The sequence below is a fragment of the Acaromyces ingoldii genome, assembly GCF_003144295.1.
Source record: "Acaromyces ingoldii strain MCA 4198 unplaced genomic scaffold FA10scaffold_1, whole genome shotgun sequence".
NCBI lineage: Eukaryota > Fungi > Basidiomycota > Exobasidiomycetes > Exobasidiales > Cryptobasidiaceae > Acaromyces > Acaromyces ingoldii.
Window position 1 is genome coordinate 601,595 of NW_020290247.1, and position 21,731 is coordinate 623,325.

Here is a 21,731-nt window from a genome sequence, read left to right on the forward strand (position 1 = left end):
GCAGCCTGGGGCCAAATTAGCCTTTTGGATAGCTCGCACGGCGCGTCGTCCTTCCGTTTCGGCCTCTCTGTCGGACGTCGCACAGCAGCAGCAAGCGACCACAACGCCGACCGAGGCCAGATGTACTGGCCGACGACGACAGCGCGTCGACTCCATCTGTCGCCGTCTGGGCTCGACCGAGCTTCGATTGAAGGCGAGGTCAACGCTGCCCCACCACAGGAGTACGAAGGGGAACGCATCGTGCACCTTAGCAGAAGCCGCAATGGCCATCTCTGGGCGGCCGTCAGCGCAAAGACACTCTCCGTATGGAGCACAAGGCCATCACAGGCCATCGCGGCACTCATAAGAACACAACGGAGCTTGCGAGAGTATGGCAACAACACACGGGTATCCTGGAACGAGGACGGGCAGGGCATCGTCGTTGAGGTGCGTCTGCAGTAAGGGCGCAGAAGGGAAGAAGGCGTGTACATGCTGACCGATTTTTTGCCTGATTGACAGACGGATCAGTCCTATCTGCTACTCTACAACTTTGACTTTCTCCCCTCTTCGATCTACTCGTATGTCCCCTCGACTGGCAGCGGTGCCAAATCCAAGAACAAGGAGCCGTACGCGCCCAATCCTGCCGCCCTCAAGGCCTCCTTTGCCGCTGGTCCAGGTGAAGGGACCGGAGCGATGGCTTCAGAGCTCAGAGGCATCGGCGCAGTGGGGAGCCAAGGACCGGGAGAGGGCAAGCAGATGGCTGCCGAGATCCGCTTTAAGCTGGTCCTGAGAATAGACGCGGGCCTTGCCTGGTGAGTTCAGGACTATCCCCCATCACTTCTCGCTGAAATTGCTCTGACACACATCGCCTCGTCCTCACAGCGCCATGCCCACCAATGCCTATCTCATCGTAGCTACCAAATCTCCTCCTGCCATTCAGTGCATTCCGTGGCCCGAAGACACTTCAACTTCTTCAAATGGAGCGAGACCGACGACGAGGACGAGTCTGTTGGGTCGTCTCGACTGGATCATCAAGGACAAGACAGCCGACCCAGCTTCTGACACTTCGAGCAGCGAAGCACCAGTCCATATCTGCGAGATTTACCATTCACGAGCCATGAACGTCTTTGTCTGGTTGACTTCGGACGGGCGGGCGTACAGTGCCAACCTTGAACTCGATAGCAGAACATCGATATGGCGGGGAAAGTGCTTCCACGGGGAACCAAGAAGACGAAGGAGACGCTCGTCGGCCTTCAGACACGAGCCATTGTCGAGCGAAGCTGCAGAGCCGCAGTCGGCCATCAGCGACGCCTCCATCAACATGTCTGTCGATGGCGACGGCGAGGAGAATGAAGAACCGGGCAGCTACGGCGTGGGCGAGAACGCGACGCTGCTGCCACAAGAACGGGCAATATGCGCCTCCATCAATGCCAAGTTCAGCCTGATTTCCATCGGTCTCCAGGACGGAACGGTGGCCATGTACAACTACCGGGCGCCTGGAAAATCGCCCCTCTTTTCCCATTCCCTCTCCATCCGCAAAGCGCTGCGCTCCACGGCCTCCTACCTCACCACGGGCGCCGTCCAGTGCTTGAGCTGGTCCAGTGATGGGCACGCCATTGCGGTGGGATGGGAGCGTGGCTTCGCAGTCTGGAGCACGTACGGCAAGCTCATGGGCTGCAGCCTTGTCGAGAGTTGGGACACGATCAGTAGCAACTTCTCCGACCGATTCATGTGGGGTGTCGGCGGCATGTTCTGGGGTCCAGGCAACACGGAGCTCTTCCTTCTTTGCCACGAAGGCGAACACGCCCGTGCTCGCTCTCGAGCGAACGATGTAGACGAGAAGGCCTCCTCCTCCACTTTCGACGCCGATGCCCAGCTCTTCGTCCTGCCCTTTGCAAAGTCGGCAGTGGCTAGCCAGCACTCACCAGACAACACAAGGTACGCATTCATCCAACTTGACGACAGCGTCCTCGTCTACAGAGGCAGCGATCAGCCCGACATGAGCATCATCAATCCAGAGAGTGACGTCTGGCAGACAATCAAGATCCCACAGACTTACCTTGCCGCCAATTGGCCAATCCGGTACGCGTGCATCAGCTCCGATGGTCGACTGATTGCTGTAGCGGGAAGACGAGGCCTGGCCCATTTCTCCTCGCTCTCTGGCCGCTGGAAGACGTTTGACAATCCGACTCACGAGCAGAATTTCGCCGTCCGAGGCGGCTTGCAGTGGTACCAGCACGTTCTCGTTGCCGCTTGCCACACGGGCGACGAGTTCGAGCTGCGCCTCTACTCTCGAGATGCTGCCCTCGACAATTCCTCGGTCCTCTACACCGAGAAGCTACCGTCAGAGGTAATTCTGACGACACTCTTCGACAACAGTCTCCTCGTATACACTGCCGACAATACCCTATACCACTTTCTCATCGCGATCACGACTCATGAGATCAAGCTCACCTTGTGCGGCAGCATCGCCTTCGACGGCGTCGTGGGTGAACCTGCTCGCGTCCGAGGCATGAGCTGGCTCATCCCTCACAGTCAGCAGCGTGAGTGTGTTCCACTCCATATTGGACCACCCGTCTTCATAAGCTGATCTTACTTCCTCTAGGATTCGGCGATCCAATGGACGACTTGACTATGGCCACCGTCATCTTTCTGATCGACGGTAAGCTCGTCCTCCTCCGGCCGCGCAAGGCCGGCGAGGACATCGAGGAGGTGTCTTACGACATGCAGATCCTCGGCGATCAAATCGAGTATTACTGGACCCACTTGCAGGGCATCGGCACCCTCGAGAATTCGCTCTGGGGCTATGACGGACGAGGCATCAAGTTGTGGCTCAATGCGTTGACAATTGAGCAGGCCGAGCTGCGCGACGAAGACGAAGAAGGTGATGATGATGACGACGATAGGCCAGAGTACAAGACGATCGAAGAGAGTGTCAGCATGCCGCTGGACTTCTACCCACTCTGTGTCCTCATCGAGAAGGGCATCGTCATCGGCATCGAGCCCGAGGTCTCGATGAGGCGCAACGTCGAATTTGCCATCTTTCGGAGCGCAACCAACACCCACCTCTTTCTTCACCACGTCCTTCGATCTCACTTGGAGAAGGCGCAGCTGCGCCAAGCGGTCATGTTTGCGTCGCACTACAAGGGTCTCGTCTACTTTGCTCACGCCCTCGAGATCCTTCTTCACGATGTCTTGGAAGATGAGGCCGATGCTCAATCACAAAATGGTGAGGACACCATGTCTCGCTCTCAGTCGGATGGAAGCATCATCTATCGGAGCGAAAGCAACTCGAGTTCGCTTCAAGAGTCATCGCTTGACCCGGACCACTCCGCGGTGGGCTCCTCAGGCGGGCCCGATGAAGCAAGTCCGGATCAAATAGGAACAATATCCCGAAAGACAGCGGTGCTACCCCTTGTCATCGAGTTCCTCGACCATTTCGAGGAGGCGCTTGAGGTCGTGGTGGGATGTGCGCGAAAGACCGAGGTGGCCAGATGGTCCTATCTCTTCAACGCCGTTGGGGAGCCGCGAGATCTGTTTGAGAAGTGCATCGCAGCGAACGAGCTGAAAACGGCTGGCTCCTACCTCCTCGTGCTCCACAATCTCGAGCCACTCGAAGAGAGCACTGCCCACACGGTCAGATTGCTCCGACTGGCCGTCAAGAACAAGCGCTTTGCGCTTTGCAAGGACCTGCTGCGCTTCGTTCGGAGCATGGACGAGAGCGGCGCAGCGCTTCGGCAGGTGGTCAAAGAAGCAGCCTTGCTGCCCGAGGACGAGGTACCCGTTCAAAAAGGCCTCGGCGTCTCCCTGGCGCTCACAGGGCGACACGACTTCTTGGCCTCACCGTCGCCTGGACCCTTGAACCGCAGCTCATCGGCACCAAACATTCTCGATGCCATGCCCGAAGAGAACGAAGAGGACAGCTCGTCGCCCTCGCCACAGTGGTCTCAGTCCAGCAATGGGCCTCCCCAGCAAATTAGGTCTGTATCTCTCTTCGGACAGAGGCTCGGTGAGGGACCACCAGTGCCTCAGCTGAGCGTCAATGGCCGGATCATGGCTTCTTCCCCGGCCCAAAGCCAGCGCCGAATGGGAGCAAGCAACGGCCAAAATGGCAACATCGGGCTTGGTATGAGCTTGTCCCGCGTCGGACTACGGTCGACGGACAAGCTCTTCGAGACGTCCCCTCGAATGAATCATCACTCGTCCTCTTAGCTTCTCTGCATAGATCCGTCCTCCTTGTTCTTTCAATTAGCGCGTTCTATTGCCGAACACCGAAGCATTGCAGGCTTGAAGCGCGCCACACGTGGCCATGCATCATTTGTTGTGTGCCCAGAGCGGGGGAGCGCGGAGAGTGATAGCGGCGATCTTCCCTTCATCCCAATCGATCCACCACACCGGAATAGCAGGATGTCGTGGTCGTCGTCGTCTTCTTCGTCGGCCTCGATGTCTGCGGCCCTCGTCAAGTGGGCGCAGCCGTTCTGCACCCAGTACGGATTCAAGCACTTGGCCCCGTACCTTCCCACGGTCCTGGCTTCGTTGTCCTTCTGGCTCTCGCTGCAGTACCTCTCTGCCAAGGTCTCGCCTCGCCTCTTTCCTCAGACCTTTGCCAACTTGCGGCACTCAACAAAGATCTCGTGGCACGTTCACTTTGTCGCCCTCGCCCATGCATGCATCATCACGCCCATGGCGGCGCGCATGTGGTACAAGGTGTACGAGCAAGGAGGCATGGAGGGCAACCACCCTCTCGCCAGGAACAGGACGTACGGCTTCGACCATGAGGCTGCGCAAGTCTATGCCGTCGCACTCGGCTACTTTGTCTGGGACCTCGTCGTCAGCGCGCTGGTGGGTTGTGCATCCGTCTCTCTGAATTACTACTTGCCTTCTGACAATGACGCATACATTCGTGCAGTTCGATGGACCGGCCTTCGTCGCCCACGGTGCTGTGGCCATGATTGCATTTGTTTTTGTCTACGTGAGTCAGCCTTTCTCACAGAAAGATGCTTGGCAGATGCTGACATGGAAAACAGCATCCCGTCTTCATGTACGACGGTCTCGGATTCCTCCTCTGGGAGGCCAGCACTCGTAAGTCGCATGATCTGCACTCTACTACCTCGACGGTGTCTTAACACCCTACCCCACACCTACAGCCTTCCTCAACATTCATTGGTTCCTCGACAAACTGAGTAAGACGGGCTCGACGCTCCAGCTCGTCAACGCCTTCTTCCTCCTCTCTTCCTACGTCCTGGCTCGCCTCACTTTTGGCGTCTACAACTCCTACTCGTGGTTCATGCACGTCAACTTCCCAGCCAAGCCTCACAGCCCGGCCATTCCCCTGCACATCCACATCTTCTACACCGTCGGCAACGTCGTGCTCAACTCGCTCAACTTCATCTGGTTCCGTGCCATGATTCGTGCCGTTCAGAAGCGCTTCACCGCCAAGCCCGCCGACGGAACGGGCAAGCTGGATCCAAGAAAAGTGGCAGAGGGCAAGCAGAAGATCAAGCTCGGCGTCGAGGGCACCAACGACCGCGAGTTCGAACGAGAGGCCGGGACAAAGGGCTACGATTACGAGAGCCACGGCTCCTACTCTGACACGGATCGCGAGGCGAGGTGGAGGCGAGTGGCCAAGAAGAAGGAGTAGAATTTTCGTCTGCCTTGCCAATGGTGGACAGACATATCCCACCCGAGAAACGGGCAATTGGAGGAGAAAAGGAGCTGCAGCAAAAGGGAAGAGCCACAGGAAGATAGACGGCCCTGTTGCTGGCTGGGATAGTGGTTGCGAAGATGGAAAATGATCAGATACACAAAGGATCTTGCAATGGAGGATGCATTAATCTGCAAGAGATAAAGCTTGGCAAGCGGACATGGAACGGTTTCGAGCGGGTACTGTTACATGATCGGAGAGAAAAGTAATTTCAGATGAGGTACCGGTACGTCTGTCTGGCGCTCATTGCACGCTGCTGGGCCTCTTCGAGATTTTCGTTGCCGGCCTGCACTTGCTCGACGGTACCGTGCCTCCGATCCAGGTCCCTGTTCCTGCGGACAAGCACCAAGCGGATAACCAGGGCTGTGCCGATGGCAACGAGGAAGCAGCAGGCACTGATGAGGTTTGATCTCCAGTACGATGGGCCCCACTTGCTTGGCCAGACTAATTCAAAGGTCCATTGATTAGCCAACAAGATTCCCATGTGCAGAGAGGGCACAATGACTCACCATAAGATCCGGCAATGTTGCCCAACTGCGAAATGCAGTTGACGGCAGCCAAACCGACGGCGCGCTTGTAGGTGCCCCGAATCGAGTTGCTCATCCACGAAAGCACCAAAACGTATCCAGCATAGCTAGAATAGGCGTCAATTCTTCCCATTTTGTGGACTCTCGAGCCAAGAGATCGATCACTCACGATTGCGCCTCGATGAAGAGAGCAAAGAAGCGGGCGCCCAGGTTCGTTGTGACGGACGAGATGATGAAGCCGATGATGCCAACGCACAGGGGGATGCAAAGATGCCACGTCCGCTCGCCAGTCTTATCGGCATGCCAGGCATTTGTCATGACCGCAAGGAACGCCCAGCCCCAGGGGCCAAAAGTGATGATGAGCTGTTGTTTCACTCGGTCAGTTTGATGCTTCTTTGACTGATCCATGAAATGTAAAAAGATGACCTACAGTCGTAATGTTGTTGTATCCGAGTGTTCCGACGATGGTCGGGAAGAACTGGTTAAAGGCGACGCCGGTCGTCGTCGCTGTCAGGCACAGCGCAAAAAGCCAGACAATGGGGTCCTTTGCGGCGAGGATCAGACCCTCTTTGGGACCCTGACCCTCGGCGCCCTCAATGAGGACTTCGCCAGCATCGTCCGCAAGACGCTGCACAGCCAATTTGCGTTCGGCAGGCGTGAGCATCTTCGAATTGTGCGGGAAGTCGGGTAGGATAAAGAAGCTGCAGAAGGCAACGAAGACGGTAATGGCGCCTTCGATGATGAAGAGCCATTGCCAGCCTCGGATACCCCCCTTTCCCTCCATGTTGCCCAGGATGCCGGCGGAGATGAGGCCGCTGACGGCATTGGACAGGATGCTGCCACCGTAGAGAACCGCCATGCGCTTCGCCACCTCCCTTCGAGTGTACCATCGCGAAAGCAAGTACAGAGCTCCGGGAAAGAAGGCTGCTTCCGAGATACCGAGGAAGAAGCGAACGACGACGAGCTCGCGGAAGTTGTGTGTTGCGGCAGTGCAAGCGGAGACGATACCCCAAACGCACACGACCGAGGGGATGTAGATGCGTGGACGACCGATGTGTGCCAAGAGCAGGTTTGATCTGGCGAACGAGAGCGTCCATCAGCCTGTTGCTTCTCATCTTATGAGAAGGGAAAGGACCTACGGAATCTGGAGAAGAATGTAGCCCACAAAGAGAATGCTGAGCGCAGTCTCGTATTCTTGATCCTTGAGGTTGAGGTCTTGTTCGAGCCCCTTGAGCCTCGCCGCCGAGATGGAGTTGCGGTCAAGGTAGTTGAGGAGATAGAGAAGTACGATGCAAATGAGAATCCTAAGGTCAATCTTGCGCACCAATTTCTTCTCCATAGCGACGTAATCGATGTCCTCCTCCTCCTTCTCTACGGGTGAGACCCCTGCACCGAAGGATAAGTCGCCGTCAATCTTCTTCTCCGACATCTTTTCCTTTGCGGTGGCCTCTTCGACAGCTGGAAGCGCCACGATCTCGTTCACGTTGGACATGCTTGCTTGGACTTCCTGGACTGTGTCGTGGTGTAGAAGACAGAGCAGAGGAACGGAAAGAAAGTTGAGAACAGCTAGCTCTATCTCGCTTTGTTCAGCGGCACTCCTTTGGGGCACTTGCGGGGCGCCGCTCTCTTCCCCTCATCCTCCCCCAGACTCACCTCTGCAGCTCCGCAAAGGAAAACGAAAAGAGATTTTGGGAAAATGGGTCTGTGGGATCACAACAGCGACCTGGTACCTACCTGTCTTGGCGGCATCGGCGAGACCCCCGCGTCAAGGAAAAACCGTAGGCAAAAATAGTGAATAGGCACGACGCGCGCGGAAAGGCGGATGAGCCGAAGAGACCAAGCGAGGCAGAATCAGGAAGGACATTAGCGTCTTTTGGCCGCTAAAAAAAAATCATCAAAGAGGGGGAGAGTCCGTCCGAGGAGGGTCACAGTTGCAAGCAGGGGGGGCGGATCAAAGGCAAGCATCTTCACGCGGCGGAGGTTAAGCAGAGGAAGATGGATAAAGATTCGGCCTGGTCGGAGGCCGTTGGCACCGGCGCAAGTCCAACTTGGTGCAGAATGCCGCGGTTGAACGTGCAACTTAGTCTGTACCGTGATCTGCGCCGAATTCCGCTTCCTCTATCCCGCTTCAGGAATCTAACAGCAAATGCTCTCAACCGCTTCTTGGCAGTTGCGCAGGAACAAGGTGGTCTCTTGTATCAATTCTGTAGCACCCTGACTTTGAGACAGGCTGGAAAGAGAAAGGTCCAAGTACGTCAATTAAATTTATCAAATGTCACCGTGTTTTGTGAAGACGAAGGAAGAGAGGAGTAGACGTAAGAAGGGGGGGAAATATGTGATAAAGGATGACAGTGAATGGACCTGAATGGAGATAGGCCGGCCTAGAGAGAATTGAGGCTCATGAGCAGCTGCCGATGCTGCGTCTCGCTCATCTCTCTTGTGAAACGCCTCGCCTCGAGCCTCTCCGCCCTGAATTGTTCGTAGCGTTGCGCCGTGAATTCCTTGATAGCCTCAATGTGGGTGCCCAATAGGCAAGTCCTCAGCATGGCGAAGTCCGATTGAGTGGGATCGAGCACATTTGCGCTTCCCCATTTGTACGCTCGCTCGAAGCGCGTCAAGGCCTCGTTCGGCTCTGACTCTGTCAATTCGAGCTTTGTCCCATGAGAGTACGAATTGTCGTGCGAATTTGGCGACGAGACGAGGGGCGGCATGGCAGGAGCGTCGGCAGATTTTCTGTCCTTTGGAACCAACTCTGAGGGCTCTTCATCCAAGGTGAGAATGGGGGAAGCCTGGTTGGCATGCTCCTTGGGCAAAGGCGGGACCGGCGGGACGTCTTCCGAGGAAGATGCGACCATCCCATTGGCGACGCGCCTTTGCGCCTCGAGATAGTCGGCGGCATCGGCGCTCGTCAGGGTCCCTTTCATTGTCAGTCCCGCAGCCTTGTCCTTCCTGGGCGGTCGGACTGGCTCAGGAGAGAAGAGGGTGAATGGTACGTTCTTTTCGGGAGACTCATTTGAGGCATTGAAAGGAGGGTCTTCCTGACCAATGTCTGCGGTCCCCTTCTTTGGTGCGTCCGTCGTGTCCTGGCTCGCACCAATGCCCAGACCGGTGTTGCTCTCACTGACGCTATCAACATTGAGCTGTGGTGACCCCGTTGTGCCAGAATAAGACCGTCTTGGGCGAAGTTTGATCACCTTGACCTCTTCTCTCGTATCGGGATCTTCCACCTCGTCTTCGGCCATGGGACTCTTTGCCACTTCAGTCTTGCCTCTCTGCTTTCTCCTGCTGCGCGACGCGACATTCCTTACTGCCTCTTTCCTCGCTTGGGAGGCGTCACTGCGGATATCGAAAGCGCCCAAATCGATCTTTGCCTTTACGAGGCTCGCCTGGACTGCGCTCCTCACCTCTTCCGTCCGAGCGGCTGTCAAGAGGTCTGATTTGGCCAGGATGGGCACAACGTTGGTCCTCTCGCTGAGCCGCGCAATAATGGAGAGCTCCACGGACGAAAGTCCAGAAATTCTCTCTTCGTCCTCGTCCTCATCTTCGTCATCGGTGTGAGTGTCCTCATCCTCTGTCCCCACTAAAATCTCCATCTCCTTCTGACTAAAGTCGCTGACGCCCGAGGAGGTGTGCGCGTGGCTCCGCGACATGGACTGGGACCGTTGAGCTGCAGGGCGGATCGCATCGGTGGATGCAGCCACCTTCCTCTCGCTGATTGCAGCCAAATCCGACGCTTTGGCTGCGGACGCGCTTCGTGGACGAGACTTGTCAGCAAAGCCCTTTGTCGTCGAGGCGTCGGCTGCAGACGCGCCCTTGCTGCGCTCCCTTCCTTGCAGTCGCTCGAGGCGCATCCTTTCCCGATCGGCTCGTCTCGCAAACGTCCTTTCAACGAGGTGGAGGGGATCAATAAAGTAGAGAACGAGATGGACATGGTCGTCGCCACGCGCCTGCCTCTGCACCTTGGACTCTTCGACGAGGGTGCTGTTGAGCTTGCCCTCGATGTACCGGAGTAGCGCAAGCGTCTTTCGTTCTGTCTCGAACTCGTCTTCAAGGCTGAAATCGTAGCCAGGAGTGTCGCAGACGGAGACATGGAGTTTTGTGCCCTGGCCTGAGCTCGCGGAAGACAAGATGGACGGCGACCGACGGAGGCCCGTCCGACTCGGCGCTGGTTGTCCGCCAGACTCAAACGTTTGAAGAGGCAGAATGGCCCAGCTCGGCAATTCGATGCCGTTGAGAAAATTGAACGACCGTGTGCGAACCGGTGTCGGTGGCGTTGTTTTCCTCGTGCTATGATTCGCATTCGTCGACAGACCAAAGGAAGCGGCGGCTGACGACGGCGGAGCACTGTGAGCTGCAATTCAGACGCAAAACGGATGAAAACTTTCTCACCAAGCTTCGCTTCCTCGGAACACACAGAAAGGTCACAGGTGGACAGAAGTGTCCTGATCCAACTTGTCTTTCCCGTAGCCCTACCACCGACGACCATGATGTTGAGCTCGCTGGGAGCCTTGCTTCTCTTGAGGCTCATCTTCCTGGCCGCATCCACCATGGATTTTCTCTGCGAGGGTGACTGCTGCGGCTGGAGATTAGGCGACACGCGAAAGTCGAGAGGCAGTCCCATGACGGAGTAGAGCCCGCTGCTGGAGCTGGCCGTTGAGAGAGTTGACTTGTGCATCGCATATGCAGACGGCGGTGGTCCAGCATTGCGCTTCGAGGGACTCGCCAATCGCGGCTGGTCGTCCTGCGGTGCCACCTTCTGCTGGAGCGACGGCTGAGCCCCGCCTTCGCCCATCTTCGACGCTGCCAGCTCTTTTGTCCACGGTCGATGGTACGCCGGAACGAGCGGAGACTGCGTTTTCTGGCCCCCCTCCCGCTCCCGATTCACTGTCGGAGGTGTCATTGGCGGCGTGATGGGCGTTCGGCCGCCCTTACTCGGCTGTGCCCGAGGAAGGGTGTTGGCTCCGGACATTTCTCCAGCGTTCGCGATGTCTTTGCCGGAACCAGCCTCGGCGGTTGTCTCGAAACCGGTCCCATAACGATGCGGCCCTGCTAGGCTGACGAGTGACCGATTACCAGGCAGCTTGAGCACGTCGAGCTCAGGCACGCCGCCTGGCTCCTCATCCCCGTCCTTGCCGGACCGACTGCTCTTTCGCCTAAAGATGGGCATCTCCGACTGTCACCGTCTCAAATGCAGATGGATGCAAGTGGGAACAATGGTGATCGGAGCAAAGGTGGGGGGTCTCTAGTACAGTTGGGGCCCCTTGTCATGCGATTCACAAATGACAGCTTTAGCTAGTAGTAGTGTCTGCGAGAACTTCACTTTAAAATTTAAATTTAAGGTGCGCTAGCAGCGAGCTTTGTTTCCTGACACGTGGCGTGGCATCCCACGCCGCCGACCAAGCCGAAGCTACCCATGGAGCTCAAGAGGCCCTCTCACCAGACGCCAGCGGCTGGAAGAGTGCCCCAGGCAGACACGCCAAAGTTCATCTCATCGGTAATCTGCTGGCTAATGTGCTTGTCAGCGGCATCATTTGCCTTTCGAGGCGGATCATGAGCCGCGCGATGGTGCTGAGAGTGGTGGTGCTTGTTGTGAGCGTGCTTGTGTTGATGGCTGTGTGAGGCGTCGTCGTGGCGCATGTCTTGACAGTGCTGCTGCTGCTTCTGTTGCTGCTTGGTCTGTGCCTGAGCATGCCTTGTCTGCCGTCGCAGAAGGCGTTCGCGCTCTTGCCTCTCGAATTCGGCCTCGTCTTCGCTGTCCCAGTCGTTGGGCGTCTCAGGAACCGGCTGGCCACTGGCTTCGAGCTCCTCTTTGGCCTTTTTGATGGCTAGCTTGACACGTTCCTCAGCGTCCTCGTCCAATATCCGACCTACCCTCTTTTTCGGGTCACTGCTTGCTGACCGCTCCTTTCCCTTATGAGATCGGTCCGTGCGATGATCCTCCTTTGCCTTCCCGTGGGCCTCATCCTTACGATGACGGTGCCTTGAGACACGCGGTTCGTGGCCTTGGTGGTGATGAGCATGGTGACTTTTGTGACGATGCTGATGACGATCGGATCGATGAGATGCCTCGTCATGTCCGGCGGGTGCATCCTTGTGCACTTCTGCGCCGGAGTGATCGGGTGTGTCTTCTGATCTTGTGCCCCTGTCCTGCAGGGTCTCAGACGCAAACCTCACCATGTTCTGGCGCTGAGAAGACTCCGAGCTGGGCTCTTCACCAGGCCCTGCACAATTCCAGAACTCGTCCTTGCGCTCTGTGCCTTCTTCCTGCTCCGGCCTACCCGACGCCCTATGTTTGGCTTTCGAAGCGAGGCTCAAGAGCTTCCACTTCGTCGCCCCAGAGATGCGCGAATTGATGTCGTCTGGGTCATCTCCCTGCTTGGTTTTACGGTATGCTGCTTCTACCACGGTGGCGAATGAGCTATTGGCACCCGACGCGCTTTCATCGCCTCTTTTACTGCTGTTGTTCTGCTTTGCTCCTTTGCTCGGCTGGAACATCATGACACCTTCAGCAAATGCGACTGAGTAGACGTCTGCCATGATGTGCTCCTGTTGCGAAGCGTCTTGCGCTTGGGTCTGAGCTTGCGCCTGAGGCTGAATTTGACCCTGAGCCTGTGCCTGGGCCTGGGCCAAAGCCTGAGCGTCTCTGGTCTGCTTTGATTTGAGCTTCATCTTGTGTGCGAAGCGGGACGCTACATCCATCGACTTTCTTCCTAGGCCGTTCTCGACCGTGCGATCTTGCCGGGGAGGGCTGTCATCACGATGCCGAGGAGCTTCTGCGATTGCAGGACGATGCGAAAAGAGGCCTGTCGCTTTTCGCTCGCGCACAGGCCGACGCGGAGGGCTGTTGCGGCCGTCCCTGACGTACTCGCTTTCGGGCTCCTCGTGGTATCCTCCAGGGATCTCTGCAACTTGCTGCTCGAAGCGCACACCAGACGTGCTTTTGGACGGTGCCATAATGACTAACGAGGAGGAGACAGGGACAGCAGGTCGCGCCCCCACCTCCTTTTACACCAACTGCCAACAGTGACGCCCACGCCACGTTGACGTACATTTGCGACAGCGCCCAACTAAAACAGATCAACAATGGGCGCAAGGTCAAACAGCCTCGCTCAGTTTGCTACTCGTGACCGCCTCACACACTCCCCGAAAGGACAACAAACAACATGGTTGAGGGCGCCACGCCACATGGCGCAGGCGATGATTTCTATTTTTAGTAGCCAGGTACGGGACACAGGACTTAATAGGGCAGCTGACAACGCTCGTCCACGACAGCCGCCGGGAACGAATTCCGGTGGGCCAGCAATTTTGCAAGTCGTGCCAGCAAGGCAAGTCCATGCCACCACGCAGGCAGCAAGTGTATGCGAGAGAGCTGTCTTGTCTGACCTCTGCTCCTCTCCCTGCTGCCTGCTGAGAAGCTTGGCCTACGGCAGAACGCCAGTGCTCTGAAACGCCAAGAAATGCCGCCAAGCCGCCGGTGCGGTTTTTTCTAATTTGTCTTTATCAGTTTTGAACAGTCCTTTCCTGTCGACCTTTTCCTTTATTTTTCCAGCTTTAGAAACGGGTTCGCGATGTGGTGACTTGTCGTGCGGCAGCAGAGTACGCGCCCTGTTCGCCAAGCCCTCTTTACTATGCAGCTTGGCTATTTGATTCTATATTCCCTTTTTCCCTATTTTCTTTTGCAGGCAGGGAAGGAGCGAGCAGGCACGCATCAAAGACAAGATATAGAGGATGTTCACGGGGAGGCTTGCCTGGCTTGGCAGATGGGGCAGGGGAAAGAGGGTGTGATTTACAACTCTAGACGACTCTGTCGAGCAAATGAGTGGCTTGGAACCATCCTCGTCTTGGCTGGGCCCACATTTTACCATCATTACTACCTGACTGTAATTGTTCAGGTCCGCCCGAGTCAACCAGCTGGGCCCTTGTTCATCTCCCGAGCAATTGGAAGGGAGGAGCAGTCCGAAATCAGCAGGAGGCAACGTTCGTCATCTGCTTGGCGTTGCTTTAGCCGGGAGGAGGCGGGATAGGACAGCAAGACGGAACACACCACCAAGACCGCAACACCGCGATACGAGCCGACCAGCCAGTCAGCCAGTCAGTCGGCCAGTCAGCCAAGCAGCCACTGCTGGGAAGCTAGATTGACGCTGGCCTTCGGTCGGGACAAAATCCCCTATCTATCATCAGCCTTGGCTTCCCCCTCCTCCTTTCTCCCTCCCCCTTCCTCGACCACCTCCTCACCTACCACGCCTTTCGATACCATGCTCGCAACGATGTCATCCTCAACATCCACTTACTACTCGCAGCAGCAGCAGCATCAACACTACAGCCATTGGCACCACCGCGAGCCTTCCGCATCTTCGTCATCTTCTTCGAGCCGTATCGCAGCCCCAGCATCGAGCTACGCGACCGAGAATGGCGGCGGCGTCAGCGCCGGCGGTGGTGGCAGCAGCAGCAGCAGTGCGGAAGCCCGATCGCCGGGCGTGCTGACAGCGACGGGACGCAAGCGCAAGAGACTCCAGCGAGCGTGCGTGGCCTGCCACAAGGCCAAGAGACGCTGCGATGGTGGCCTCCCGTGCTCCAACTGTGACTTCAGTGGCCGGCAATGCACCTATTCCGACTCGCAGGGCAAGACGGTGCCCCCCACGCAGCGCACGCCCAGCACCAGCACTCAAACTTTCTCACTCACGCAAAACCCACACCTTTGGCAACAGCAGCAGCAGCAGCAACAGCAGCAACATCAGCAAGGTCCAGCTTCCCTGCCTACCAATTCGCCGCCGAGTGCCGCACACCACTTACCGCCCACGCCACCGGAAGCGCGGTCGCCGCCGCTGAGCCGCGCCTTTTCGCCACAACACAGTCTCGAGCCAAGTGCGGAGACGCGGAGAAGCCTCTTGTCGACGTTTTTCTCCCAGTTGCCCGCCTACAGCACCACATTCGATGAGGTTGCCTTTCTGCGCGACCTGTCCACATCAGAGGTGCCCAATGTGCTCCTCTATTCCATCTATGCCGTCAGCGCCCGCTACCAGGAGCAGACGACGTCGCCATTGCCAGGGAGGGATCGCATCAGCGCCGAGACGTATGCAAAGGCAGCTAGACGCATGCTGTATGAAGAGAGCCCGGACACGGGCTTGACAATGCTCGATGATCCCCAGCTGGAGACATCGCAGGCCCTCTGTATGCTGGCCGCCTTCGAACTCGGCGTCGGTCGGAGCCGAAGGGCTTCCATCTTCATGTCTCTCTGCCACCGCATCATCATCGACATTCGCCTCCACGAAGGCATCGTTCCCCCACCACGGAGAGTGTCGTCCTACAGTGAGACATTGTCGAGCGCCAACCTGGCCCGACGGGCCCATTGCCAGCGCTACCTTGGCATGGCATGGACCCTCGACATTATCATTGCTGCCCTCTCTGGCGCCTGCCCCTCTTTCCGTCCCGGCGAGATCGACACGACCCGCGGCACTTTTGCCTCGGCCGTCAACGGAACCACCGACGAGGTCACCTCGAGCTTTATCCACACGTTGGGCGCAGTCGACGTCTTTGCCCAGGCGCTCGAATACGTCAGGAGAAAGTCCGATGGAGCCGGTTGCGAAATGGCACTCCACCGATGGGCCGAGTCTCTTCCTGCAAACCTCGTCTTTGACCTCGAGAACCTGGGCGGCGCCTCGACTGCGCTTCAGGGTGACCTCCTCCCTCACCGGACCGCTGCTGGAAACAACGGTAACGGCGCATCAAAGCATTCGGTCATGTCGGTGGGAGCTGCGCAGAACTGGACAGTGATGCATTCGCTCGCAGAGAGTGCTACCTTCCTCGTCAGTGGCATGAATCCCAGCCCGGGAGCCATGTCGAGGCGCGATGCAGCATTCAAGAACCTCGTCATGATCCTCGAGACGATGGGAAGCCAAGCTCGCCAAAGTCCTTTTGCTCTCGTCCCTATACTCATCTGCTCTCGAGCACCCGGGGGCCACGATGGACCGAGCCAGGCACGACGGTGGCTAGACGAGGCGAAAGCCCTTTGGAATCTCGGCGACGAGCAGGCCACCTACGAAAAGCTCGTTGGCACAACCCGGTCCTTTGCTGCACCCTCATGGAGCTATGCAAGCAATGGTAGCGGCAGTGGCGGCAGGTACGCACCGCCTCCGCCGTCCTCGGACCCAAGTTCGTCGCCACCGCGACGATTGTCGCCGCCCTTGATCAGACATCACCATTCTGGTTCTGGCTACCATCTTCCGCCTCTCGTGTCGTCGAGCGCCTCCTCAGGACTCCCTTCGCTCCGCTTCTCACCACCGAGCGCTGGCACCACACCCTCGTCGGACCGCCGTCTATCTCCTCCTGATCACCCATCTAGCATCTCCCTCTCGCTACCGGCACTGCCCTCCCCTTCCAAGCTCTACCACCAATCTTCCGCTACGTCTCCCACGAACACCAGATCCGCCGACCCCTTTAGACTCGAGGGAGGTGGCCGCGGGCTTGGTCTTCTCGCCAGCGTGCAGCGTTAAGGTCCTTTGTGCCCTTATATAATATTCATCTTTGCGTTGAGCATCATTCCCTCGATGAACAGTAATAGCAGTGTACTTGTTTCAAAACGTATTCTGGGATGAGAGTCTGTGACTCTTCTCTGAGAGGTGGCAAGACGTCACGACTGAGCAGAGGCTTGTCTAGGTCCTCTCGGCCTTCCTTTCGCTTATCACTTTACAAGATCTAGAAGCATCGTCTTTTCTAAATCTTTTTCGATCATCCTCAAGGTAACTAACATCTACCTCATGACCATCGTCAATCGCCCCGCAGATGCAAAACAGGGTCTTTGAACGGCAAGCAAGGTCTTCTCTGAAGATTCCGATTGTGTTATGCGCCTTCGACCGAGGAAAGAAGGATGAAGGAGAATTATGATTAGGTTGGAAATATTGGGGAACACGTTCGACGCGAGTTCCACAAACGACTGTCGTGTGACCTTAGTGGCAAAGGCAAAGCGGGGGCATGACCCCCACTTTTCGCCTTCTCTCCATCTCCGTTGCCTCGGCTCACATGACGATGGCGGGAAGGGACCTCTCTCTCTCTCTCTGTGTATGTGAATCTATACCACGTTTGCCCGGTCACAGGTCTGTATTGGATGCGGTGATGCATGTGGTGTCACTTTGCCGTACACGGCAGCCATCATGCAAACGCCGACCTAGTCAAACGGCATTGGGCGAGCGTATATAAAGAGAGGGCCAGCCGAACTCGGCAAGGACTCGCTGTAACAAATCAGCTCGCTCCATCATGTCGTCTTTCAAGGGAGGTTGCCTCTGCGGCTCTGTCACCTACGAGTACAATGGTCCACCAGGCGATGGTATTGCGTGCCACTGGTGAGAAACCTGAAGGTACAGTCTTGCCCAGTACGTCTCTGACATCGCTTTGTGGCTCCGCAGCACCCACTGCAGACGCTACACGGGCGGTGTAGCAAGCTTCAACCTCGGTGTCGAGGCGGCCAAGATGCAGTGGAAGACCAAGGACACGCTCACGGCCTTTGTGTGAGTCGTCTCGGTAAAGGAAAGAGCTTGCGAAAAAGACTGACGGTTAGGCGAATGAATTCGCAGCGACAAGTGCGACATTGGAGAGGGGCCTCGTCGGTGGTTCTGCAACAAGTGCGGAAGCCCCCTGGCGACTACCCTCGACTATGATCCAGCGCCCATGTTCATCAAGGCCGGATCCATCGATGACTTTGAGAGTGTCTTTGTGAGTTGCTGATCGGCCCTGCAAGGCGCCTCTTTACACTCGCTCACAGCTCTACGTGCTTTAAAGCCGGACGTGAAAGTTCATCTCTTCACGCCGGAAGTGAGCACGGCAGTCAAGAAGCACTGGAACTTCGATGGTCAGACGCTCTTCAAGGGCATGCCCGGATCCGAGCAAGTGGCACTTTAGGTCTAGCTCCTGTCCATAGCCCCCTCTCTTGGACCCTGAGCTGAAGAAAGTCATGTGCCTTACTGTTAATGCTATGGTACAAAAGATGCAGGGTGCAACCGGCCCATCTAATCGCTTCCTTCCTCGTCGCTGTCGTCCTCGTCATCGAGCTGATCCATGCCATTGCTGCCCCTTCCCATCGTGCTCGCGGCCAGTTGGGCCTCTTGGGCGCTTAGCGTCGTTGCGGGAGCGCTTCCCGTCGCAGGTGCTGTCCCGTCTCCCATCTTCGCCGCCGCGGCCACCCGTTGCCCTGTGAAAACAAGGTCTGAGAGACACGCTCCCACTACTCGAGTGGGGAAAAAGAAGAGGACTCACGGATGAGAATCAATCGCGCCTCCTTGTCTCGTCGCTCAAGTTTCGCCAATCGCTTCTCCATGTCACGCTTCAGATCCCAATTGAGCTTCTTTGGAGCGATATTCGTGAGATCGAGTTCTTGCTCCCTCCGCGCTTCGTCTGCTGCGAGAACAGCCTCTTGGTAACCAGCGATGTCTGTATTACCTCGTCAGTATGATGCTCAACCACGGAATGCAGATCCTTAAACCTACCAGTCTCGATTGTATTTTTGAGCTCTTCGATCCTCAACTTCTTCCCCTGTCCTGCCAGCCTCCTGAAGCTAGCGAGAAGCTGGGCTATAGAGAGCCTTTCAAGGTGCTCTGTGGCGAGATTGTCGTCGTCCTCTTCCTCATCACCCTCTACTTCTCCCGCTGCTGCTGCTGCTCGTTGTAGGGCTTCGATCCTTCTCTGCCGCGACGAGATGGATCCATTTGCTTGTCTTTGCGACGAGAGCCATTCGGACTTCTTCTTCTTGAGAGCCTCGATGCGGGCGCGTCGCGAGGCGGATGCGGCCTCCATTGCAGTCGCGACGTTCAGGCTGAGGAGGGTAGACGAAGGCAAAAAATGTTCGACAGTAGTGAGATGAGATTCAACACAATGACCAATCTTGTGGTGCCAGTTTGTGTCATTTTCGGTCATCTTCCCCTTCACCTTAAATTGCTTCCTTCAGCGTGGGGTGGGCGTGGGGGGAAAAGGTTCACCTTCCTTCTCATCCTCAAAAGGGGCGCCATACGATTCGATTCTCTCTCCCCCATCTTCCCCCACCTCTTTTCCCCTCCAGACCCCATCCTTGACCACCAGCATGGCAGACCTCTACATCGTTGACTTCAGCATCCACGATGTGCGTTTCCCGACGAACCTTTCCGGCGATGGGACCGATGCGATGAACAAGGAGTGCGACTAGTGAGTCTCCTCTCTCCTCTCTCTCCGGCGTGGAGCTTATTGCTGAACATACGATAGCTCGGCGGCCTATGTCATCCTCTATACCGGCCCCAAAGGCTCGGCTGCCAACAAAGATCTCAATGACGCGAGCGCGTCCCCTCGAGGATTCGGCATGACCTTCACCATCGGTCGAGGCAACGAGATCTGCTGTGCGGCCATCAAGAGCCTCGTCGAGCATGCACTGCTGGGAAAGAGCGTCCGCAGCCTCACGTCCGACATGGGCAAGACGTGGGAGGCGCTCGTGACCGACTGCCAGCTCCGATGGCTCGGGCCTGAAAAGGGCGTCATTCACCTCGCGTCGGCTGCAGCCGTCAACGCCGTTTGGGACCTGTATGCGCGCATCGAAGGAAAGCCCCTTTGGCTGCTCATTGCTTCCATGTCGCCAAAGGAGCTCGTCTCCATCGTGCCCTTCAAGTACATCTCCGACCTCGTCACGCCGGCCGAGGCGCTGGCCATCTTTGAGGCCGCCGAAAAGGACAAGGCGAAGCGCATTGCAGAGCTGCAAGCTGACGGCTACCCAGCATACACCACTTCGGCCGGTTGGTCCGGGTACGACGACGCCAAGGTGGCACGATTGACTCGGTCGGCACTTGCGCAAGGCTTCAACCACTTCAAGCTCAAAGTGGGCGCCAACCTCGAGGACGACAAGCGTCGTCTGGGCCTCGTGAGGAGCATCGTCGACAACCCCGCTGAGATTCCCAAGGGCTGGGTCCGGCCGTCGGAAGCGAGCGTTGCTGGCAAGAACGCAGGCCCCACGGGTGCTGTTGTCATGATCGACGCCAACCAGGGTGAGTGGCTCTCTCCCTTCTTCATAAATCTATGCCCCCTCGCTGACCCGCCAGGACCTCTGCACACCAGTCTTTGACGTGTCGGAAGCCATCGACTACATCTCGCAGCTTGCCTCCTTCAAGCCCTGGTTCATTGAGGAGCCCACCTCGCCCGACGATGCTCTGGGCCACGCTGCCATCCGGAAAGCGCTGCTGCCGCTTGGCGTCGGTGTTGCTACGGGCGAGCACGCCCACTCGCGGGTCGTCTTCAAGCAGCTCCTCCAGGCAGACGCCATCGATGTCGTCCAGATTGACTCGTGCCGCCTCGCTGGCCCGCAAGAGGTGCTCGCTGTGATGCTCATGGCTCGCAAGTGCGGCAAGATTGTCTGCCCGCACGCAGGCGGCGTCGGCCTGTGCGAGTACGTGCAGCATCTCAGCCTGCTCGACTATGTATGCGTCAGCACGACGATGGAGCGAAATGTCCTCGAGTGGGTCGATCATCTCCATGAGCACTTCAAGGACCCAGCAAAGATCTCGGAGAAGGGCAGGTACGTTGCGCCAAGCGCACCAGGCTACAGCATGGAGATGCTCGTAAGTAGACAGACCTCGCTTGCTTCTCTTTATATCGGCCTTTTCCACTCACGCTCTCGACTTTCACAGGCAAGCTCCATCGAGGACTATACCTTCCCTACCGGTTCTTACTGGTCAAAGGGGACCGCGAGGACACCTCCCAAAGTCGAGGGTCACTAATCTTGACACTAAGCCTACTCTCACACCCCTCATATCTTCGTACATATATAAGATTCTGAGCAATGCACTGAAGAAAGAATACGAGTTGATGCAGAGGGATGACAAGAAGCTCAATACCGGCCATAAGGGCCTCCGCCGTAGGGACCACCGCCGCCGCCACCTCCTCCTCTTGCATTGCCCCCTCGCGGAGCGCCGCCTCCAGACTGCGGCCCTGTACGGAAGCCCAACGGCCTGGGAGGAGCTGCCGATGTGGTGGACGGCGGAGGGGCACCATAGGCTCCACCACCATATCCGCCGCCTGCACCTCCTCCGTAGGCACCACCGCCGTAGCCTCCAGCTGCTGGTGCGGCACCGTAGCCTCCTCCTCCCCCTCCTCCGCCGCCGCCACCGCCGCCGTTGTAGGCACCACCGCCATAAGAAGCGCCGCCGTAGCCTCCCGAAGGCTGTGCTTGAGATGCTCCACCCCCGTACTGGCCGCCGTAACCAGCTCTTGCCCCAGCATGAGGCGGGCCACCTCCCGCTCCTCCATACCCATCTCTTGCGCCTCCTCCGCCATATCCACCTCCTCCATACGCACCGCCGCCGTACCCGCCTGCACCTCCTTGGTACGACGAGCCACCGTAGGAAGAAGCGTAGGGATCCTGTCTACCGCCTCCATGCTGACTTCCAAAGTCCTGCAAGCCACCGCCACCTCCAGACGGCGGACCATACTGCGAAGGCGGTCCTCCATAGCCGCCGTAGCCGCCGTAGGCTTCGCCGCCTGCGCCATTACCGTACGAGTCGTAGCCGGCAGGC

The 21,731-nt window shown here is 57.4% G+C and overlaps 9 protein-coding genes across 9 annotated transcripts; 5 read left to right on the forward strand and 4 right to left on the reverse strand.

The window, feature by feature from the left end:
- Positions 1-120: 120 nt before the first annotated feature.
- Positions 121-4,191, forward strand: FA10DRAFT_226118 (RIC1-domain-containing protein; the record flags this gene model as incomplete). The annotated part of the gene is made up of 4 exons (XM_025518672.1): positions 121-426; positions 499-791; positions 862-2,522; positions 2,585-4,191. 4 exons carry the CDS (start codon positions 121-123, stop codon positions 4,189-4,191), a joined length of 3,867 nt encoding a protein of 1,288 aa, XP_025380031.1.
- Positions 4,192-4,422: 231 nt separating this feature from the next.
- Positions 4,423-5,620, forward strand: FA10DRAFT_226282 (hypothetical protein; the record flags this gene model as incomplete). Its single annotated transcript, XM_025518679.1, has 4 exons — positions 4,423-4,821; positions 4,889-4,951; positions 5,007-5,061; positions 5,127-5,620. The coding sequence occupies 4 exons, from the start codon at positions 4,423-4,425 to the stop codon at positions 5,618-5,620; spliced, it is 1,011 nt and encodes a 336-aa protein (XP_025380032.1).
- On the reverse strand, positions 5,531-7,964 carry FA10DRAFT_7670 (MFS general substrate transporter). The gene is made up of 7 exons (XM_025525689.1): positions 7,945-7,964; positions 7,864-7,871; positions 7,350-7,717; positions 6,641-7,286; positions 6,380-6,573; positions 6,193-6,317; positions 5,531-6,127 (listed from the first exon to the last, which is right to left on the reverse strand). The coding sequence occupies exons 3-7, from the start codon at positions 7,700-7,702 to the stop codon at positions 5,895-5,897; spliced, it is 1,551 nt and encodes a 516-aa protein (XP_025380033.1). The 5' UTR covers positions 7,703-7,717; positions 7,864-7,871; positions 7,945-7,964; the 3' UTR covers positions 5,531-5,894.
- A 489-nt stretch (positions 7,965-8,453) lies between these two features.
- Positions 8,454-11,492, reverse strand: FA10DRAFT_263585 (hypothetical protein). Its single transcript, XM_025520276.1, has 2 exons — positions 10,600-11,492; positions 8,454-10,537 (listed from the first exon to the last, which is right to left on the reverse strand). The coding sequence occupies exons 1-2, from the start codon at positions 11,375-11,377 to the stop codon at positions 8,592-8,594; spliced, it is 2,724 nt and encodes a 907-aa protein (XP_025380034.1). The 5' UTR covers positions 11,378-11,492; the 3' UTR covers positions 8,454-8,591.
- A 39-nt stretch (positions 11,493-11,531) lies between these two features.
- On the reverse strand, positions 11,532-13,336 carry FA10DRAFT_7712 (hypothetical protein). The gene has a single exon (XM_025525693.1). The coding sequence runs from the start codon at positions 13,162-13,164 to the stop codon at positions 11,644-11,646; it is 1,521 nt and encodes a 506-aa protein (XP_025380035.1). The 5' UTR covers positions 13,165-13,336; the 3' UTR covers positions 11,532-11,643.
- A 643-nt stretch (positions 13,337-13,979) lies between these two features.
- Positions 13,980-16,791, forward strand: FA10DRAFT_263586 (hypothetical protein). The gene has a single exon (XM_025520277.1). It carries the CDS (start codon positions 14,478-14,480, stop codon positions 16,701-16,703), a length of 2,226 nt encoding a protein of 741 aa, XP_025380036.1. The 5' UTR covers positions 13,980-14,477; the 3' UTR covers positions 16,704-16,791.
- A 636-nt stretch (positions 16,792-17,427) lies between these two features.
- On the forward strand, positions 17,428-18,441 carry FA10DRAFT_7738 (hypothetical protein). Its single transcript, XM_025525695.1, has 4 exons — positions 17,428-17,549; positions 17,613-17,714; positions 17,781-17,919; positions 17,986-18,441. The coding sequence occupies exons 1-4, from the start codon at positions 17,464-17,466 to the stop codon at positions 18,103-18,105; spliced, it is 447 nt and encodes a 148-aa protein (XP_025380037.1). The 5' UTR covers positions 17,428-17,463; the 3' UTR covers positions 18,106-18,441.
- FA10DRAFT_276837 (hypothetical protein) lies at positions 18,103-19,045 on the reverse strand. The gene is made up of 3 exons (XM_025523340.1): positions 18,690-19,045; positions 18,460-18,633; positions 18,103-18,394 (listed from the first exon to the last, which is right to left on the reverse strand). Exons 1-3 carry the CDS (start codon positions 18,994-18,996, stop codon positions 18,213-18,215), a joined length of 663 nt encoding a protein of 220 aa, XP_025380038.1. The 5' UTR covers positions 18,997-19,045; the 3' UTR covers positions 18,103-18,212.
- A 126-nt stretch (positions 19,046-19,171) lies between these two features.
- On the forward strand, positions 19,172-21,016 carry FA10DRAFT_236041 (enolase C-terminal domain-like protein). Its single transcript, XM_025519059.1, has 4 exons — positions 19,172-19,380; positions 19,438-20,207; positions 20,278-20,777; positions 20,847-21,016. The coding sequence occupies exons 1-4, from the start codon at positions 19,280-19,282 to the stop codon at positions 20,934-20,936; spliced, it is 1,461 nt and encodes a 486-aa protein (XP_025380039.1). The 5' UTR covers positions 19,172-19,279; the 3' UTR covers positions 20,937-21,016.
- The last annotated feature ends 715 nt before the right edge of the window (positions 21,017-21,731 follow it).

What these genes read in the sequence shown, in the direction of transcription:
- FA10DRAFT_7738 (XM_025525695.1), top strand. Translation starts at nt 17,464, where the DNA reads ATGTCGTCTTTCAAGGGAGGTTGCCTCTGCGGCTCTGTCACCTACGAG. An exon ending in GATGGTATTGCGTGCCACTG is followed by an intron (nt 17,550 to 17,612) that starts GTGAGAAACCTG and finishes GTGGCTCCGCAG; the next exon opens with CACCCACTGCAGACGCTACA. An exon ending in GACACGCTCACGGCCTTTGT is followed by an intron (nt 17,715 to 17,780) that starts GTGAGTCGTCTC and finishes ATGAATTCGCAG; the next exon opens with CGACAAGTGCGACATTGGAG.
- FA10DRAFT_236041 (XM_025519059.1), top strand. Translation starts at nt 19,280, where the DNA reads ATGGCAGACCTCTACATCGTTGACTTCAGCATCCACGATGTGCGTTTC. An exon ending in ATGAACAAGGAGTGCGACTA is followed by an intron (nt 19,381 to 19,437) that starts GTGAGTCTCCTC and finishes AACATACGATAG; the next exon opens with CTCGGCGGCCTATGTCATCC. An exon ending in CATGATCGACGCCAACCAGG is followed by an intron (nt 20,208 to 20,277) that starts GTGAGTGGCTCT and finishes TCTGCACACCAG; the next exon opens with TCTTTGACGTGTCGGAAGCC.
- FA10DRAFT_263585 (XM_025520276.1), bottom strand. Translation starts at nt 11,377, where the DNA reads ATGCCCATCTTTAGGCGAAAGAGCAGTCGGTCCGGCAAGGACGGGGAT. An exon ending in TTCCGAGGAAGCGAAGCTTG is followed by an intron (nt 10,538 to 10,599) that starts GTGAGAAAGTTT and finishes CGCCGTCGTCAG; the next exon opens with CCGCCGCTTCCTTTGGTCTG.
- FA10DRAFT_7712 (XM_025525693.1), bottom strand. Translation starts at nt 13,164, where the DNA reads ATGGCACCGTCCAAAAGCACGTCTGGTGTGCGCTTCGAGCAGCAAGTT.
- FA10DRAFT_7670 (XM_025525689.1), bottom strand. Translation starts at nt 7,702, where the DNA reads ATGTCCAACGTGAACGAGATCGTGGCGCTTCCAGCTGTCGAAGAGGCC. An exon ending in TACATTCTTCTCCAGATTCC is followed by an intron (nt 7,287 to 7,349) that starts GTAGGTCCTTTC and finishes CTCGTTCGCCAG; the next exon opens with ATCAAACCTGCTCTTGGCAC. An exon ending in GATACAACAACATTACGACT is followed by an intron (nt 6,574 to 6,640) that starts GTAGGTCATCTT and finishes GTGAAACAACAG; the next exon opens with CTCATCATCACTTTTGGCCC.
- FA10DRAFT_276837 (XM_025523340.1), bottom strand. Translation starts at nt 18,996, where the DNA reads ATGGAGGCCGCATCCGCCTCGCGACGCGCCCGCATCGAGGCTCTCAAG. An exon ending in CAAAAATACAATCGAGACTG is followed by an intron (nt 18,634 to 18,689) that starts GTAGGTTTAAGG and finishes GAGGTAATACAG; the next exon opens with ACATCGCTGGTTACCAAGAG. An exon ending in GGCGCGATTGATTCTCATCC is followed by an intron (nt 18,395 to 18,459) that starts GTGAGTCCTCTT and finishes TTGTTTTCACAG; the next exon opens with GGCAACGGGTGGCCGCGGCG.
- FA10DRAFT_263586 (XM_025520277.1), top strand. Translation starts at nt 14,478, where the DNA reads ATGTCATCCTCAACATCCACTTACTACTCGCAGCAGCAGCAGCATCAA.